General features: G+C 48.7%; 1 protein-coding gene across 1 annotated transcript; it reads left to right on the top strand.

Moving 5' to 3' along the window:
* The first annotated feature begins 10,184 nt into the window (after positions 1–10,184).
* LOC128117135 (keratin, type II cytoskeletal 2 oral-like) lies at positions 10,185–18,000 on the top strand. The gene is made up of 9 exons (XM_052749030.1): positions 10,185–10,733; positions 11,653–11,873; positions 13,033–13,093; positions 13,460–13,555; positions 14,010–14,174; positions 14,274–14,399; positions 14,991–15,211; positions 16,791–16,825; positions 17,439–18,000. The coding sequence occupies exons 1-9, from the start codon at positions 10,185–10,187 to the stop codon at positions 17,783–17,785; spliced, it is 1,821 nt and encodes a 606-aa protein (XP_052604990.1). The 3' UTR covers positions 17,786–18,000.
* The last annotated feature ends 2,319 nt before the right edge of the window (positions 18,001–20,319 follow it).

The raw sequence follows: 20,319 nt of genomic DNA, 5'->3' as shown, positions 1-20,319 counted from the left end.
TTGAGCACCTGATACACTTAGAAGCATGTCCCAGCTAAACGGTTACAGCTCCATCCCTGGGGCAGAAAAAGTCGGCTCTGCAAGTGAGCAGAGCTGTGGTTTGCAGGGGACGTGATTCCCCTCCCCGACAAAGGGGTGATGTCTACTGGCATTTTTGACTGTTGTAAGTGGTATCTAAGAGACTGAGATGTTTCTAAGCACTCCACAGCTTACGGGTCTGCTCCGCAGAGATTCCATGAGATGCCAATGGTTCCACCTCTGTGGAGTCTGCCGGGGGCAACAACTCACCATAGTTGCCTCCTAGGTGAAGGCCTCTAGCTGGAGGGACAGTGCTGCTGCCGATCTGCACAGAGACCCTTCTGGGCGCAAGGTAAGTTTGTTTTTGCTTATTTGTGTGTGTACGTGGGTCTGTATCTTGACTGAATCTTGCTTATACGACCCTCGCTGGCCTAAAACTTACTATGTAGCCCAGGTTGACCCCAAAATTACTGCAGAGCCCAGGAACCCCGAAACTTGCAGGCAATCTTCCTGCCTCTGACTCCTGATTGCTGGGATTACAGGTGGGAGCCGCTGCATCCCCCTTGTGAGAACTTTGTTGTAAAATGGAAATTCTCATTAAATCTTTGGCTTATTTGATGATTAGTTTTAGATCTATCTGTCATCTATCTACCATCCATCTAGTCATCCATCCATCTGTCCATCCATCCGTTTGTCCGTCTGTCTGTCTGTTTGTCTATCTAGCTGTGTGTATCTGCCTGACTTTATGTGTACCACATGTGTACAGGCCAGAAGAGGGTATTGGATCCCTTGGGAGTGTTGGGAACTGAACTGGGTCCTCTGCAACATCTGCAAGTGGTGTAATTGCTGAGCCATTTCTCCAGGCCTTGGATGTGCTTCTTTCTTTCTTTCTTTCTTTCTTTCTTTCTTTCTTTCTTTCTTTCTTTCTTTCTTTCTTTCTTTCTTTCTTTCTTTCTTTCTTATTATGGATGAAACCATATGAATTTAAGCTACACAACCACATAGCCTTATGTAAGGATGTTTTCCCTTTCAAAGTTGTATTTATTTTTATTTATGTGTACACATGTTTCTGTGTGGGTGTATTCTGTGTGTGTGTGTGTGTGTGTGTGTGTGTGTGTGTGTGTGTGTGTGTCCATGGAGGCCAGAGGAAAGCATTGGATTGCCTGGAATTGTAGTTACAGACGGTCGATGTGGGTGCTGGAACTAAACCTGGCACTCAACCGCTGAGCCAACTCTCCAGCCTCCTTATGTGGGGACATTTAAAACCCGTACAAATGAGCTGCGAGGGCTGCGTCCTGGTACAAAGCACAATTTTATGCCACCATGCCTTTTACCAGGAATCTGCTCTCTACCCTCAGTCACTTCCACATCCTTGGAGAGCTGCTAGCATGGCTCCTGGAAAGTGTCCCTCCCCCCGACCCGGGGCCGAGTGCCGTCTGTCTCCACTCTCACAGCATGTTGCTACCCCTTTGTGTCATGTGCTACATGACTTCTCACGTCTGTTCTCCACACCAGAGTAGAGGGTGCTTGAAGGGACCTCAGTCACCTGGTACTCCTCACTGGCCACTACAGCGCCTGATAAAGCAAGCCCTGTGGACTCACCAGGCCAGGGAGATGTTGAAAAGGGGCTCTTCAAGTTGTGCCGTGGTCCGGACAGTTAATGAACACAGCAGATGAAGTGATTGACCTTTGTGGGTGGTATCAATAACACCCTGGACATTCCTCTTGCCTGTCACCTCATTTAATCCTCACAGGTGCTACAGGAGGCAGGTGGTAATTACCCTCATTTTTTACACTGGGGCTTAAGGAGACAGCAACGTGACGGATGGGAAGTGGCAGAGCTGGACCTTAAATCCTACACGTGTAACCACTCTGCTATGTTGCTAAGCAGGCTGGCTAAATCCTTCTGGGGTCGTCTGGTGTGTTCTGTAATTCTGGAATGTGGGGCTAACATATCTTTGGAGTGTTGAGGAGCCATAAATCAAACCTGAGGTTCATCTGTTCACAGGGAGGTGGGCACCTTCAACTTCAGAGAGATCTGATCTCTAGCAGGAGACTAATGCAGGCATCGGAGGTGAGAAGCAGAGGTGTGTGTGTGTGTGTGTGTGTGTGTGTGTGTGTGTGTGTGTGTGTGTGTGTGTACCTTGATGATGATGGATGGCTTTCTTTGTTACCACAGAGGCATTTATGAGGTTTAAAACCATTTTCATCAACACAGGCTGATGCTTCAAGACAAATCTAGCCATCGCATTCTATGGCTGCATTCTTTAGATGTCAAAGGGAGCTTTTCATCCAGAGATGATGCTTTTTGACTTGCTGAAGCCCACATGGACATAAAAAGGTTTCATGAATTTATATCTGGACTCGGAACTGGATAATTTGATCAAACTGTTGGGTTAGGAAGCTAATTAGGAAGCTAGTTAACCTAATGTCTTTTTCTGTAAAATAAGATTGAGGTTCTGACCTTGCTGAGTTTTATGATAAATAGTGTAGCTGAAGTTTTCTCAAGTCCTGCCTGGCTGGTCAGGACAAAGCTCTCTCACCCGCCAGTCCCGCAGCTGCTCAGACCCAACCGAGTAAACACACAGAGACTTATATTGCTTCCAACCTAATGGCTGTGGCAGGCTTTTTGTGATCTAGTTTTTCTACCTTAAATTATACCATTTCTATTAGTCTATAAGTTGCCATGTGGCTCGTGGCTTACTGGTACCTTACAACTCGCTTGTCATGGCGGTGGCTGGCAGCGTCTCTCTGCCTCAGCCTTCCACCTCCCAGAATTCTTCTCTCTGCTTGTCCTGCCTATACTTCCTGCCTGGCTACTGGCCAATCAGTATTTTATTTATATAGGCCAATATCCACAGCAAAATAAAAATGATTCTTGTAAACAACCCAAGGCAAGACTTTGTACACAGCAGGCACTCTATCCATGCTAGCCATTTTTATATTCTTTAAAAAATATTTTTATTTTGTGTATCAGTTTTCTTTTGCCTGCATATATGTAAATGCACCATGTGTGTCCAGGGATCTTAGAGGCCAAATGAAGAAGGCATTGGATCCTCTGGCACTGGAGTCACAGTTGGCTGTGAGCCGCCATGTGGGTGCTGGGAACTGAACAAGGGTCCTCTGCAAGAGCAATAAGTGCTCTTAACTGCAGAGCCATTTCTCCAGCCACCATTTTTATATTTTTCCACAGATACATGGTAGAGATAAAGATTTGATTTTCCTTTCCTTTTGTGACAGTGTCATGTAGCCTAGATTGCTCTGGAAATCATCATGTATCTGAGGATGACTAGAACTCTGGATCTTCCTTCTCTCTACCTCCCCAATGCTGGGGTCACAGGTCACATGTGTGGCACCATAAGGTTTTAGGCAGTGATGGGATTCAACTCAGGCAAGCATTCTACAAGTTACAGGTCCAGCTCCAGGAGTGAAGATTCGAAAAGGAAAATTATTTTTACTAAAACATTATCCTCTTACCTCTGAGAAGTGTGCAGTGCTCAATAAATCTTCCTTGATCAATGGGTTACACACCCTATGTGTGAAACCTGTGGTGGGAAGTTGGCTTGGCTCGACATGGAAGAATGTTCCTCCCACTATAGACACTATGATTCCTTGCAACTTACTGCAAACATCATCAGAGTTGATGATGTCTCTCTCTCTCTCTCTCTCTCTCTCTCTCTCCCCTCTCTTTCTCAACTTGAGATAGGTATCTAGGTATCCAGGCACTGCTGTGTAGCTCCAGGCTTTTCTAGAACAATTTGTAGCCTAGGCTGACTTTGAACTCCTGACTCCTCTGTCTCCATCTTCCCAGTGCTGGGATTATAGGCACATCCTGCCATGTCCAACTCACTATGTGCGGCTCATAGACTGCAAGGTTCCTTGACCCTAAGCTGAGCACCTCTCAGAACTCTTCTTTACTCTTTGGCCTGAAAACTGACAGCTTCTAGGAAGGTTTCTTACTGAGCTTATGATCACAAGGCCTGCCATATGTTTTGAGCACCTGCTCCGTGTAAAGCTTTTCTACTGCTGCTTTTAACAGACCCGCTGTAATCTTATGAGCATGCCAGGCCAACTCCTATTCAGTACATGGAAAATCGAGATCCAGGGGGCAAAATTGCTTGCCATGTGCCATACAATCAGAGACTAGCAAGGCTGTGACTTGAACCCAGACTTCTCTACTCCCAAGACTTTTGTGTTCCCCACTCCTTTGAGGTACGAGGGAAAAGATGGAGGAGATGCAGTCAGTTGAGTTCCAGAAAACTCAGCATGCCAATAGCTTTTGGAAAGACCCAGCAAGATGTATTGCTGAGAAGAAGTGAGTAAGGACAGAGCTGGTCCTTAGAGACTGATTCCATTTTTCACACCCCATGTCTTTCTGCTTGCTTCTTCAAGCCCAGGCCTTGGTGGCTGTAAGCTTGCTGCCCTATGTTGAAGCAAGCTTTTCTTTCCTGGGACACAGTCAGTGTTGTTGACCTCATTCCCTTGCCTGGCATTTGTTGTGGGGTATTTGATCACACTGTGTGAAGATGTATCCCTGTCCTTCCTTGCCTGCCTAAGGCACCTTTTGATTGGCTTAACAAAGAGCTGAATGGCCAATAACTAGGTGGTAGAGGATAGGCAGGACTTCCAGGGAGAGAGAGGAACTTGGGGAAAGAATCAGAGAGATGGAATTTGCCAGTAAGACTCAGAGGAAGTAGGATGTACAGTGTGAGGGAAAGGTAATGAGCCATGTGGCAGAACATAGGTGAATATGAACAGGTTAATTTAAGTTTTAAGAGCTAGTTGGGAACAAGCCTAGGCTAAGGGCAAGCTTTTATACTTAATAAGAAGTCTCTGTGCCATTATTTGGTTGCTGGTGATCCAAATAAAGTCTGACTATATTTGGTGCCCATGTTGGGTGCCAAAATGTTGTTTTGCCTTTGACACAGTGGCTGCACCTGAATCTTCTGCTGTTTCAGCCAGCAATTGTGGCTCCAAAGTTACTGGTCCACTTCTCAGGCAGTGGCCCAATGGGACTTTTATGTCCCACTGGATCTGTTTCCTGCCACTACCACCAAATGTAGTTTTTAACTAAATCTCTATTGTTCTATTTATCAATAAGACTTGGAAGTCAGAGGCTGGGTTGAAAACCCGCTAGCTCAGAGAGGTTGAGGAGCAACTAGTTGATCTTCTCTCTTTACTGGTATCTCAGAGAGAGAGCATCCTTCTGCTCCACCAACACCCCCACCCCCCAAAAAAAATCACCACACTCAAAGTCCCTCCCTACTACTTCCTGTGCATCTCTCTCTTCCAGTTCCAGACTCCCTCTGACTCTCTATGATTACTTTCTGTCAACTAGTTTCTGGCTCTGCCTCCTAACCCAAAGTTGATTTTATTTAACACAAATGCAAACTCAGCATTCACAGTAAGACTGAATATCCCACAACAGGCCTTAGTCTGCCAGTCTTATCTATTTGGGATGGGTGTTGACTGGTGCTTCCCCAAGTATATCCAATACTAATGTGACTCATGACTAAGTTTATTTGGGAAGCTCTGATTAAATAAAGGTCAAAGGATTGTTTCCTGATGAACCTCTATGGGTGTCTTAATAGCTGAATGGGCTAATGGGCATTATTGTAATTCCAAGGAACTACACAATTTTCATTTCCCAAACTTGTTTGACCATAAAACCTCTTAACAAAGGCCATCTTAGGGAATCAAATTCTGTCCTAGATAAGCAGTGGGAGAGACTCAAGAATCAGACAAAGGTTTGGGGTGAGTTCAAGTATGAGGCCATAATTAATACAAATTATAAGTGCCACCAGCTGACACTTAGCAATAAGGGGATTAATCGTTCTTAGGCATGTGCTACTTCATCAAGCTCTAGCTGTAACACCAGCTTGCTCTGTATCAGCATGCATTTTTAGTAGTCATTGGTCAAATAGTTTCAGTAGTGATGAGTTTTTATTTCAACATTGTATCAAGGAGAGAAAAAAAACATTTTTATTCGGAGGCAGTATTCCCAGAGTGACAGTTTCATCCCTCCCTCCCTCTCTCCCTCCTTCCCTCTCTCCCTCTCTCCCACCTTCTCATCTTCTCTCCCTCCCTCCTCCCACCCTTTTCTTCTCCTCCTCTACAGAATAGTGACTCTTCTGAAATGGATCCATGGCTCTACACGTGAAAAAAGATAACACTGCCCCCTTCAGCAGGCCCTGGGGTGGGGTGGAGAGGGCTGCCTGCTCACCTTGACCTTGAGGTGATGACTACTGTCTTTCTCTTTATTCCTCCACCCACAATTATCCTGGCACCTCTTAAGCCTCTTCATTGCAGATGAATACCAGAGAACAATTTGGTTAAAGTAAATAACTACCCGGGAACAAATTCCCCCTGTTTTATGGGTGGGGAGTAAGAGTCCAGAGTGCTCAGCTGCACGACAACCTTTTGACAGATGATTTTGGCATGTGAGGGATTAGAACTCTGGCTGCTGGCCGTAGTCAAGCCATTCAGACACTCCTCCACCAGATCCTATGGCAAATAAGGAAACCAGTGCCAAGTGTGGCAATTCTGGGTAGTCTTGGCAACACCACTGAGCTGTTGGAAGAGCAATCCTAGCTTGCCAGGCAAGGCGCTAATGCGCTGGCAGGCTCCAGAAGCACGAACTGGGAGATCCCAGTTCAGCGCAGGCCCTTGTGATCTGCCCACCGTCTCCCTCCATCGCTGCTCTGGCTCCAGGGTGGCAGCACTGGCCACACTTAGGAGGCGGACGCCTGTTACTTTGGTGCTAGAACCCAGGGAGGGGGAGGCATCGGAGACACTGAGGGCTGTCCTTGTTCCTTCAGGTGCTCACCTGGGACTTCAGGAGAGCCGGGTGAGAAGTGCGGATTGGGCGATTTTTAGTTTTGTTATGTGCTGTGGGACTCACCACAAATCAGAGAGGCAGGCAAGTGTTGGACAGAATTGAACGGACTTCCAGTAGGTGTAGGTCTCCCCCACTCCAGTGGGCTTTCTTCTGTTCATTACTGACTTTCTTTCCCGTCCTCACTCTCTGATGAGTTTGTTAGGGGACAAGGTTATCTTATCAGCCGAGGCAGAACATAACAAACCCCTTCTGTGTGCCTGGAGAATACTAAGAGTAGCTAATTCTATAGTATTTATTATGTGCCCAGCTCTACACAAAACATTTAAAAATTGTTACAGTTATTCACGGAGGGTTTGTGTGCACACAGACATGTAGGGGTGTCAGAGGGGCCCTTGTGGAATCTGGTTCTCCCCTCGGGGGTTGAACTCAGATCATCAAGCTTGGCAGCAAGCGCCTTTGCCTGCTGAAACACCTTGCTGGCCTCTACACCAAACGCTTTATATTTAACTTATTTACTGCTCACAAAAGCCCGGTGCATTAGCTGCCATGATTAGCCTCATTTTATAGTTGACAGAACTGGACACACAAAAGTAAATTTCCTTAGATCAAGTTGTCAACGAGAGATGAAGCTGGGACCCAACCAGGTAGATGACAGCACGTGAACTGGGGAGCACAGGAATGAGGGTTGTTGGCAGGGCCCTGGACTTGCATCCTTCTGCTTTCCAACCAATCTTCTGCTTGCTCTCAAATCACCCCATTGCTACCAGCTGGGCTGGAATCCTGCAGATAATCCAGACAGCTCTGTTATGGCGAGTCTAGAGTCTGACCCTCCTGCTGCTTCATGTCCTGTCAGCCTTGTACGGGGATAACACTGGGAAAGCATGGCTGCAGCGTGTGTGTGATAGCTGGGTGTGAAGTGTATGTGGGGAGACAGTGGAGTCCCTAGAAGTTAGAAAAGCTGTTCATCTGTGTATCTATCCTGCGATCAAGGGTCCTCTTTCCCCCTACTGCTGGCCCAGATGGAGCTAGACCAGAGTCTAGATTTTTAAGCTGAAGATTGCCATCTGGTATGGGGTTCATAGACTGAATATGGGGGTCATGAAAAATTTGACAATAAGAGGTTTCTGAAAGCATAATGACAAAAAAATTGTTAAAAGCAAAGTACTAAATGAGTCCGAGCTGTTTCTGGCAGCGTTCCCTTGTGTGGCATTGTGGACTTCACTACAGTCTAACTTCTCAACGCACATCATGAGCGTGTTGCGTTGTGCATGCTGCCACACCACACAACACCAAAAGATACAGCCCCAAGCTCTTTGATTCAGCTTTGAGGCTCTTGCGTGTCACAATGTGCAGTGTTTTACCGTACTCACGAGGTCTGCTTTTGTAGAAACGTAACTGCTGGGTTATGAAAAGCAAAGACCTTAAATATTTTCCCGCCACCGTTCTTCAGCATGCACAGATGAAATGAGTTTATCTTTAGGTTGTATTATGTTAAAAATGTTTGATTTTAAAAATTCGTGTTTTAATGACTGACTTGAGCTTCATAAGATATTGTTCACCAGCTTTTGGGTTGTGATGAGGGTGGAATCGCCAACCATCTCTGAAATGGTTCTAAATATACACACTTCTGCCATTTTTTGCTGGGTATTTATGTGAAGTGACAGTCTCAGCACTGAGGATTAGAAAAAATCAAAATACCAGTCAATTCTGAAAAAAACGTTGAAGACGTTCTGTGTTCTGCCGTATCAAATGTTTAGCCAAGATTTAACTCTTTATAAATATGTATATATACGCATACATGCATATATAACCTCATTCATTTCACTAGTATGCAAATTTGCTTTAATTTTTAACACATGGTAAAATTATGTGTATACTAAGCAATTGTTTTAAAAATAAATTTCTTTATGATTTATCGATAAAGGCTTGATTTACGTATCTACTGTATCTATATTTATACCCTGGGTCAAGTAAAAATGTTTCTAACAAAGAGCAGTTTTCAAGTAGAAGAGGTTCAAGTCATTCCAGCCCAGAGGAGGGCCTCCTAAGTGGCCTGGATCCAAAGGGTTTACAGGGGCGCAGACACCCAAACTTCCTCTGCATATTTTTGTCCAAAGGCTGTGTGGGAATAGGTCTAAGTGTTTGTGATCTTGGAACTCAAGTCCTGAGCCAGCTGATTTTTCTGTGGTATGCTCACCCTAGTGTGCCAGAGGCTGGACGACAGAGTGGTAGCAGTCAGGTCCTTCCACAGGGGAGCTCAGAGCCTTGAGTGGTGCTGGTGCATGAACAGCCAGGGACACTGACTAGACCAGATGGCAGAGGGGGAAGGAGATCCTGATGCCTGAATCTTTGTGGTCACTAAGATGTGCACATATTCTTATCCCAGGATGAGTGAGGTCCTTGAACTGACCCTACTATCCAGCCAAGTAGTCTCTGTATTCTGTCCTGTCCTGCTTCTGGATCCAGGAACCACCAGCTACTGGTCTAGGATGGTGGGGGCAGGGTCCACCCTGAGACCTTAGGATGGTGGGGGCAGGGCTGTCTGAGATCTTCTCCTCTCCCTAGCCTCACACTTCTTGGCTCCGAATCTTGGGCTTCCATTCCCCAGAGCCCAGACACTCTGGCTCTACTTTATCTCCTTTTCCACAATTGACCTGTTTCTCCTTCAACTCTGGGTCTGCTTTGGTGGACGCTTTGACTACAGAGGGAGCAGACTGGACCCCAGGTTCATGCGTTTCTTACTGCCAGCCCCGCTCCCGGTGCTCTCTGAAATGAAGGGCACAGGTGACATGCCATGAGAAGACAATGTCTACTAATGAGAGAAACAGCTTGGGCACTATGGGAGTGCCACAGGACCTGGCTCATAACAAACCTCAGTGAATTTAGGTCTGGGACTCAGTTTCTTGGGAGAGGCTGACAGGGTCATGGAGATTAAGGGCCCCTAATCCCTTGGGGTCTAGAGTCAGGTCATCCTACTGTGATGGGTTCTGATTAACTTTCTAAAAGTCTTGAGGAAATCATGTGTGGGGAGGGAGGGACGGAGGGAAAGCTGTCTTCTGTCAACTGAGGCAAGTTTGGGTGATTAAGCTAAAAAAGCAAAGCCATTATGGCCCAGAGGATTATCTCTGAGGTGTGCTGGGAACCAAGAAGTAACTTATTGCCTGTGAGGCAGACCAAACCCGAGATGACTCTCAGGTAATTGCCTGCCTCTCCTTCTGCCAAGCCAAGAAGCCTGGAATATAAAGGCCAGCTTCTCCTGTCATCCCTATCCTCTCCTCAGCCCTTTGCTCTGCTAAGTGATTGCTAGCTCACTGCCACACTCCTCACCATGAGCAGACAAGCCTGCAAGAAGTCCTTCAGCTGCGGGAACCAGGGCTTCTCTGGCCACTCGGCTGTGGTGTCCAGCGGCAGCAGCCGGAGGAGCTGCGTGGCACGCACTGGGGCAGCCCGTGGAGGGGCTTGTGGGTTCCGGAGCGGAGCAGGAAGCTTTGGCAGTCAGAGCCTCTACAGCCTGGGTGGCAGCAGGAGTATCTCTATGAGTGTGGCAGCTGGTGGCTCCCAGACTGGTGGCTTCGGTGGAGGGCCTGGCAGCTGTGGCGGTGGCTACGGAGGTGGCTACGGGGGTGGCTTTGGTGGTGGCAGAGGGATGGGAGGTGGCTTTGGAGGAGCTTCTGGATTTGGAGGAGCTAGTGGCTTTGGTAGGCCTGGTGGCTTTGGTCCCGGTGGCTGCCCTGGGGGAATCCAGGAAGTGACCATCAACCAGAGCCTCCTGCAGCCCCTCAATGTGGAGATTGACCCCCAGATTGGGCAAGTGAAGGCCCAGGAGCGTGAGCAAATCAAGACACTCAACAACAAATTTGCCTCCTTCATCGACAAGGTGAGGCCCAAACCCAGAGGCGTTGTGGGGTGTTTGGGCTGCTAGGTGATGGCACACAAAGTTGCCAGTGGGGTGTCTGGCACTTGGCCTGTTCTGCCTTACTGCTTCCAGGACAGTGAGCATGCCTTTCTTGTTCTTTGTGCCCTCTCATTCCAGCTGTGGAAGGAGGGAAGGACTCCTGGTTTTAATTTCTCTCTAGGGTTGGGGGACAGCATGGGGAGGGGTCAAGCACAGTTTTTTTTCTGAAGGATTTAGCCACAAACCCAGGGCGGCTTGCCTTCTTTTTGACAAGCAGTTGCTTGATACCTTTAGCTAGCAGCTAACGAACTCTGCACACATCCTGGGACAGCTTCTCATATCCTCAGCAGCACCTTCCCAGTGATAGTGTGCCTCTGCCCATGGTAAGCTAAACTGTCCATGATGGGGCAAAGCAAGGCACGCAGGGTCCAGGGCAGAGATGAGCCCAGGATTTGAAGAGAGCCTTGGTCAGCTGCAAGATGAATTCTGAGGATCCACTGGCTGTTTTTACTACCTTCATGGAGGAGAAAGAAGCTTGTACCTAAGGTCTAGTTGAAAACTGCTTTAACCACGCCGACCTCCTTCGGCTATATTTTGAAGGATCCCGTTAGATGGTCCTGGGTTTGGCTCTCCACTTTGCCATTCCACATGCATCTCACTTTTGGTGATTTAACGCTGTCTAGGTGGTTGTGAGGATTAAGGGACACAGACTACACGAAAACAGGAGGTTTAGAAAGTGCTCCACACACACACTAGCTCTAATCCCTGTCTTCTCCATATTCTGAAACACAGTGGTCACTGTGGATTGAGGAGTTGGGTCTGTTCCCTATCTTCCTACCCTCTGGGGTGGGCGGCCCACGTGCCCAACTGAAGGGCTCTTTTTCTTTCTCTCTTGGTGCAGGTGCGATTCCTGGAGCAGCAGAACAAGGTCCTGGAGACCAAGTGGGCCCTGCTCCAGCAGCAGACCACGGGCTCCGGCTCAGGCCCCCAGAGTTTGGAACCTTTCTTTGAATCCTACATCAGCTGCTTGCGCAAGACATTAGATTCGCTGATGGGGGAGAAGGGAAGCCTGGAGGGAGAGCTGAGGAGTATGCAAGACCTGGTGGAAGACTTCAAAAAGAAGTAAGTGTCCTCATGGAGGAGCTTCTTCATCTGGGATTTCAAACACGCATCTTTAGTCAACACCCTCTGGTGGGTTTGTTGAGTGAAGTCTGGCCAAATTGAAGTTGGGGGAGTGAGAACCAATCCTGGTGGGGCTGATCCTCACATGGTTTTCAGTCTCCGGCAGGTTCCCCTCCTACATCGGCCCTGATGAGCAAGAGGGTTCCCTTGGGGTTGGGAACTTCACATTACTGTACACAGGAATCGCCTGGGAGGGTTATCAGAAGGGCACATCCCTGTGTTCCAGTTGCTGCTATTCTGAAACAGTGGGTGTGGGGCGGTGCTGGGTCTGAGTGCTCCCTAACCCCTGGCCCAGGACTGTATTGTGCAAGTTCATCCTGTTCTTTCGTGTGTGTGGTTTTCTGCTTCTGTAGCTTCACTCTGCCTCCTTCTTAAGGTTCCAAATTTGAGTTCACACCTGAGATCTGTGAGAAGTGAACAGGGCCTCCTGAGCTAGGAGGGAGCTCCAGATAACCCCAGGAGTCAGGATTCATGTAGAGGGGTATATCTACTCCTGGGAGACCCCTTTCTTCCACCGTTGACTCTTTGAAGTTGTTGAAAGAGGTCAGGCAGGCAGTTGGCTTCTTGATCCACCCCCAAGTATATACACTTTAGCTTGCCATCGAACTTGGAGGAGGGAGAGGCAGCAGCCCCTGAGCTCTGTGAAGTCTCCAGGCAGTCTGTCATTTTCAGGTCTTGGCAAGATGATTATGCAACATCCTTGTTAAAAAATTCTGAAAAGTTTCGAGATGATGGTAGCAGAGCTTTGCCATCAGGCAGGGTGAGGGCACTGTGGGCTCTCTGTGATGGCACATGTGCCCAGGGAGCAGGTGTCCTGTCTCTGGGTGGAGAGATTCTGCAGGAGCATAGGGATTCTTGGTTTTTTGTTTTTTTCACTCCTGTATTTTATGTATGTGGGTGTTTTGTCTGCACGGACATCTGCACACCAGAAGAGGGCATTGGATTGCATGACTCTATGGTTATAGATGGTTTAAGCTGCCATGTGGGTGCTGGGAATTGAACTCAGGACCTCAGGAAGAGCAGCCAGTATGTTTAACTGCCGAGTCATCTCTCCCATTCTGAAATGTCACTGTCTGCATCTGTGGCTCTCTTCATCCAGGTATGAAGAGGAAGTCAACAGGCGCACCACTGCGGAGAATGAGTTTGTAGGGGTGAAGAAGGTGAGTGAGCGGAGTAGACCCAGAATCCCTATGTCTCCCAAAGCAGGGTACTGCTGTGGATGGGGCTTACTTCTTTCCTTACATTCTTGGGAAATGTTTGAAGGGAGCTGTTCATCTTTAAACTCTACCGTAACTAACAAGCTAGTTAGTAATGTGAACTAATAATGAACACCTCATGTGTAGCACTAATCAAGATTATTTTCAGCCTACACATGTACCATACTTTGTTTCTGTTCCCTTTAAAAGGTTAGGTGAGTAGTTACATTTAGAAGGGCTAGGGAAGGGACAAGCAAGAGAGAGGAGGGCTCAGAGGGAGGCTTGGGTAGAAGGGGACAGAGGTCATTCTCTGGTTTCTCTCTCTTTCAGGATGTAGATGTTGCTTATATGAACAAGGTGGAGCTGCAGGCTAAAGTGGACAGCCTGACAGATGAAATCAACTTTCTGAGGACTCTCTACGACATGGTGATTCTCCAGTTTGCTGCTAAGAGACTGGCCACAGGCAACCTCACAAGCACAACTTCAGGGGGCAGGTCAAGTGGCAGCATACCCTCAAAGCCAGCCACAGGGCTCCCAGCTCAGCTCTGCTCCACCCAGGAAATGCCCACATTGCTCCTCCTGCCTGCAGGGTCAGGGCCCCTCTTTTTCCTGAGCTCCATAGTCAGCTACTAAATAACAGCCCTCTGCCCTGAGCTCCAGGGAGAAGCCACACTTGGGTTCAGGGGCTGATGTCTCCAGGATGATACATCTTTGCAATTTGCTACAGCCCACAGTTGCTGGCATTCTGTAGGCTATAGCCAGACCTGAAATAAAAGCTTAATTGTTCTACTGCCCCATTATTTAGCATTCTTGGGCATCTCTGCTGGTAGAGAAGTCCCACTATTATTTGGGATCTGTGACTCATCCATGTTCCCCACAGGAGCTGTCCCAGATGCAGAGCCATGTCAGTGACACATCTGTGGTCCTGTCCATGGACAACAACCGCTGCCTGGACCTGGACAGCATTATCTCTGAGGTCAAGGCACAGTATGAGGACATTGCCCAGAGGAGTAAGGCTGAGGCTGAGGCCCTGTACCAGACCAAGGTAGGACCCTTCCCTTCACCCCTCAGGTTAAGCTCTGATCAGCCTCATTAAAAATTTGCCGACATTTACAAAGCCCCTCTGACCCATCTCCTCTGTCAGCTTGGGGAATTGCAGACCACAGCTGGAAGGCACGGGGATGACCTGAGGAGCACCAAGAGCGAGATTATGGATCTCAACAGGATGATCCAGAGACTTCGAGCGGAAATTGAGAACATCAAGAAGCAGGTGTGGCAGCAGCCGAACTCCTTTGCCTGTTTACTCCATTCTTTGGTGGAGTCACAGCCTCAGAGAGCCTCTTGCTGTCCAGCTGTTTTTCATGGAGGCTGAGCTTCTTGGAATGCCCCAGCACCCAGCAGGAGGGAGGGCTACAATTTTGATCTGCATAGCTAATCTGACCGCTGCAGTGTTGGCCTTAAGCAGTCAGGGGCACTGTGTTACTGAGTTTTTTTTTTTCAATCACACTTTATACAACCCCAGTGGCTACTTTGTATCACTGGAATGCAATGGTCAGGGAAGGGAATTTTTTTAACAGTCTTGCAAAAGAGATCAAACACTAACCAGTCTCCTGTTGCCTGTGCCAGCTCAGGGAAGCAGATGTGTTTCTTTTCATGCGTAGTCACGTAGTCACGCAGGAGTTGATTTCAATGGGAACAGGATGAATTAGCCAAATTGCAACATCATCCTGACTTGTGAGCACGTGCCAGTGGGAAAGGGAAGGAGGAGTGATAGATGGGTGAAGAGGTCCCGTCCTCAGGAAAATCAGGTGTTTGCTTCTCAGTCCTATGCTAATTTCATCCTTTCCTCTTTCTGCCCCAGAACACCAACCTGCAGACGTCCATTGCAGAAGCTGAACAGCGTGGCGACGGGGCCCTCAAGGATGCTGATGCCAAACTCCAAGACTTGCAGGCTGCCATGCAGAAGGCCAAGGATGACCTGGCCCGACTGCTGCGTGACTACCAGGAGCTGATGAATATCAAGCTGGCCCTAGATGTGGAGATCGCCACCTACCGCAAGCTACTGGAGGGCGAGGAGTGCAGGTGAGGGGTGATAGGGTTGACATTCTCCAAGCATGGTTTTGTAGTGACCCATGATAGCAAAGAAAGGAAAAAATGATAATAAAAGGCGAGGACAAGTCGGACAGAGGCCAGGGAGTCTCCTGAACAGCAGAGGAAGTGTTTAAGTCCCCTGTTTCTCATCAGTCATTATTATCTAATTATCTAATTCATCACGGGCACACCATCGAATCATGCACTTGTATTCATCAAGGTGGCAGGAGAAGCTCTTTGAGGTTGTGACAGAAGTTATAGACCAGGGCTGTTCACTGGGACTTTCCAAGATGAAAATCGTCTAGGCCAGGCTGTCTAATACAATAGTTGGTAGCCTCCTCCTTCTTCCCCTCCTCCCTTCCATCCTCCTTCCTTCTCTCCCTCTCCTCTCCCCGACTGTTCTTTTGTTTTTTTCTTCTGAGATGGAGGTCTCACTATGTATCCCCAGCTGACCTTGAACTTCTGATTCTTCTGCCCCAGCCTCTTAAGTGCTGGGACTACTGGCACGTCAATGCCTGGCTTCTTCCGGCATTGGAAATAGGTGTAGTGTAACTGAGGATCTGAGTTTTGCATTTAATTGAAATTAATTTATGTAGCTTCGTGTGGCTAGTGGCTTCCATGTTGAAAATTCAGTGTGGATAATCCTGCAAGCCCCATGGCTGAAGCTGAGTCTGTATGGGGAGAATGCTTGCCGCGTACATATCCCTGAAAAATAACGCAGCGTACAGAGGCAGACAAAGGTTTAGTGAGTGGATACCACGTGAGAAGGCAGTGTCAAGAATCGAGGGGGCATTCTGTTGACCCCAGTCTCATGCATCTTCATTCAGAGCCTTTGCCCTCAGTCAGCCCCCAATCTGATAGAGGAAGGAGAGCCCGAGCAGGGGAAGAAAAGGAATTCTGATGCGTCTCTGTGGGAAACAGCGAAGATGAGTTAAGTGTATTGAGAATCCTGTGATGAGAAGGGAGCTGTCAGCATCAGCAGGCACTCTGTGGCCAGGAGCACACGAGCATTCCACATCTGCTCAGAGCTCCATGAACAAGCACCAGACCCAGGGAGATGGGTATTGTGAGTGGGAAGATTTCAAATATAGCACAAACTGGGGGTCAGCATCTCGTGTCTTCTCCCCCATCGCTACTGTTGCCCCGAGCCCCCATACCACCCCAAGCCTCTCTGGGGAAGGCTTGCTGGAGGAGGAAACGGGTAAATAAAGGCAGGGCTGGAGAAGAGGGGAAGGGCATGTGCAGATGGAGAAGTTCATCTTAGCAGCAGGGGAGAGGTGAGGGTGGCCAATCAAGTGAGGGATGGCAGTTTGCTTGGAACAGATCTTTAGGGGTAAGGATGGGAAGACAGGGAGGCGGAGTGTGGTTGGCAGAGGTGCTGTAAGTCATAACTGGAATCAGCCCCCTTCTCTGAGGGAGATGGAGATGTGAACAGCCTGGACTGGCTTTTCCCTTCCCAGGGCTTGGCCCCTGGGAGGGCAGATGGGAAGATGTGGTGCCTGAGGTTATGAACCCAGTTCTTTGGCTGTTGACTCACTGAAGAAGTAACTCTCATCTCCTGTCTTTCCAGGATGTCTGGAGAATGTCAGAGTGATGTGTGCATTTGTAAGTAACACATTTAAGAACCATCTCTGGGGCCTAGGGATGGTTCAGTGGGGGGCAATCTCTTGCTATGCAAGCATGAGGACCTGAGTGTGAAGTCTCTACCACTCACTTAAAAGTTGAGCATGGTCGTGTATTAGTATTGGGATTGGTGGTGGTGGTGGTGGGGGGACGGATCCTGGGAATTGGCTGGCCAGCCATCCTTGCTACAATGCTAAGCTTCAGTCTAATCTCGAGGGAATAAGTTGGAGACGGACATCCTTCTTTGGTCTCTGCATGTGTGTGCATAGGCACACAATTCACTCAAGGCATCCCCATGACATCAGCCACCTCTCAGCTGTAGCCGAGTGCTGTATCCTTCATGTATGCTGTGATCCAGCTCTTCGACCCTTCTGCTTGTGGGGTGTGCCCCAGGTTGGAGGCCAGAAATTTTGTGAATACTTCTGGCTCCTGTTCTTGGCTAAGGCACTAGAGAGCCAGGTTCACCAAGTATTCACCAGCCAAGGCCTCGGAGATGATGAACATCTTTTCTAAATTATAGATCAGGGCAGGTCTAAGACAAGAGTCAGCCTCCAGCTCCCCAGGCCTTTCTCCTAAACTGTCTATTCCCCTGCAGCGGTGGTCAGCAATGTTACCAGCACAAGCAGCAGCTCTGGGGGCTTCAGAGGAGTCGGTGGCAGCAGCAGTGGCTCCAGAAGTGGCAGCAGTGGCTCTGGGGGCTTCAGAGGGACCGGTGGCAGCAACTACGGAGGGGACAGCAGTGGCAGGAACAGCAGCAGCAGGGACAGCACTGGGAGCAGGCTTGGCCGTGAAGGCAGTGTCTCTGTAAGCCAGCGAGGAATGGGCTTTAACTCTGGTGGCACCCAGGCCTCCGTAGGTGGCAGCTACAAGTCCGGCAGAGGAAGCAGCAGCAGCGTCCACTTCTCTCAGACCACCAGTTCCAGCCAGCAGCGCTCCAAGTGATCTTCAGGAGCAAAACATCCCCCCGCTCCCCGCCGTCCCCTGCCTCAGCCTGCAACTGCGCCCTTTCCTGAGCCTTCAGTCTAGCCTAGTCCATTCTGGCCATCTACCTCTCACAGGAGGAAAGGTCGAGGTTTCCAAACTTCTGGTTCTCACGAAGCTGTCTTCATGCTTGGCACATCTGTCCCCCTAATCTCCTGAGCTTCGGATCTTTCACTGGTGACGTGCTGTACTTGCTTTTCTCAATAAATTGCACTGTGCTTCACCAACTGGTGTTTGCCTTTTATTCAAGGACTCACAGAACAGACCAGATCCAAGAGTAGAGCAAAATTAGGCCCTCTAGAAGACTAGTCGCAGGAATAAAGGACACCAAGTTGATATGACATTACTTTTACTCGTCTACTTGGGTTTTTGCAACAGGTCCACCCAGGAGCCCTACCCAGGAGCACTCCCCAGGAGCCCTCACTGCACTAAAGCAGGGGCTCTCTCCACCTCTGAGAAGTTCATTTTGCCATCCCCCAGCCTCTGAGCAGGCACCAGGCTCCTGGCTTGCAGGCAGAGGAAGCAGACTGCTCTGGGACTTTCCTCTTCTGCTCCATCCCCACCACAGTAGATGCAGTGAATTCTCTCTGCGAACAGAACTCTTGGGTCTCAAACAGTCAACACACAGCACTCTCTTTACCCTGAGCGAGTTCTGAGCCGAGTAAAGGATTAAACAAGAGAACGAACCTATGGTGGGCTGGGGGTATAGTCAGGTAGTATAACACTTCATTCTACTCATCTGCGGGGTGCCATTTCAGAGTGCTCTCCAGGGTCCTGCACAGGGCTTGGGGAACCCAGGGAAGGTCTGGTGTTCAATTAAAGGAATAAATAGAGATAAATTCACAGAACAGGATCCCCTCCCCCAACCTGAAAGAAGATGGGGTGGGGTCACACTCCCAGTAGGACAGAGTTGGAAGCTGATTCCCTTGTGAGCTGTTGTGAGGAGAGACATTGGAGGGAGGTAGCTGAAGGATGAAGGTTAACAGATGCTGGAAAACTGGGGGTGGGGGTGGGGAGGGTTGAGGGAGCCATGTTAGATAAGACCAGAACAGGAAAACATTGTCTGGGAGTGGCGAAGGGACAGAGTCTGTATCAAGACCAAACCCCAGGAGACCGCTTGGATGGGCTGCACTTGCCGTAGCTGAGACTGACCACATGCCCATGAAGCAACACCACAGAGGCTCCCAGAGAGAGGGCTTTGTGTCCAAGGCTGAGCCAGGGGTTAGGACAGTGGGACCTTTCTAAGTCTGGGGAGGCTGGCAATCCGCCCTGCACTCCCTGGCCTTGCGGAACCTCTCAACTCTCCTTTCACTTGGAGGATGGGACTGGAGCAGCTTTTCATCTGTGATGGCTGTGGGGCACATGAGAGGGTCTTTCTGTATGTGTGTGGCATGGTCAGAGGGAGAGAGGAGCCTTTCCAAAGTGACACAGGAAGCGCTATCAGTTGTCTTCAGCCCCTCGTGGTAACTGCCTATCCATTTCCATCCACTTCTCCATCTCTCTTCAAGGTTTTCTCAATTATGAAAACAACACATATAGCAAAATGCTTAAGACTTCACCACATAAAAAGCAAGCCGGGCGGTGGTGGCGCACGCCTTTAATCCCAGCACTCGGGAGGCAGAGCCAGGAGGATCTCTGTGAGTTCGAGGCCAGTCTGGGCTACCAAGTGAGTCCCAGGAAAGGCGCAAAGCTACACAGAGAAACCCTGTCTCGAAAAACCAAAAAAAAAAAAAGCAAATGCCCCTTCTGACCACTCTACCATGGTGGCATCCTCCTGCATTTCTCCTCATGAGCTGTGTGGCTCGTTCAACTGAAGTGAAGCGTCCCCTTCTGCAGAGAAGCGGGACGTTCATAAGATTCAAGCAGCTCATGAAACTTAGGCAAAGAAAGCTAAGAATAATGCAAGACTCTCTCCCCAAGTTCATAAAATCAACGAGTCGTCCTTGGAGAGGACACCTTTTCCAGTTTGAGACGTCTGCAAGTTGTGCAGGGAGCTCCAGAGATGCAGACTTGGGTGTCGTCACCCGTCCTGTGGTGGCTTCGTGGTGGTGCAGCTGCCTCCTGGTCACCCACGCTCCTGTGAGTAACCCCGATAAACTCACGGGCTACAGACTTGAGTAGCATCCTTTCTTTACACTGTTGCCAGTCTCTTATCTGAGATGAACATGTGCTTGTTCCTGTGTCTCCAGGAGAAGTCACAGAACAACATACATAACATATACATTACACATAGAACTGTGAACGTGTACATATACATTTCACGGATAAGAGGCTTAAAGTGTATATTGCTTTCTACCCTGGTTGTTACCTTGTCTATTGTGCCATTACTTCTGTCCAATTGGGCAGTCAGCGACTGGAGAGAGTCCTATCGCACTGTCCCAGGACCAGGGATGCAGCTTCTGTCTTTTTAGAATTTACTGTCTACTAAGAAGAAATTTGCCAAATAACATCTTTACATAATAATTCTTTCTCTCTCCATCTCACCCCCCTTATTT

This window comes from Peromyscus californicus, unplaced genomic scaffold (genome assembly GCF_007827085.1).
Source record: "Peromyscus californicus insignis strain IS unplaced genomic scaffold, ASM782708v3 Scaffold_20__1_contigs__length_68692818, whole genome shotgun sequence".
In the NCBI taxonomy this organism is placed as follows: Eukaryota; Metazoa; Chordata; class Mammalia; order Rodentia; family Cricetidae; genus Peromyscus; species Peromyscus californicus.
This window is presented reverse-complemented; position numbering and strand designations above follow the sequence as displayed.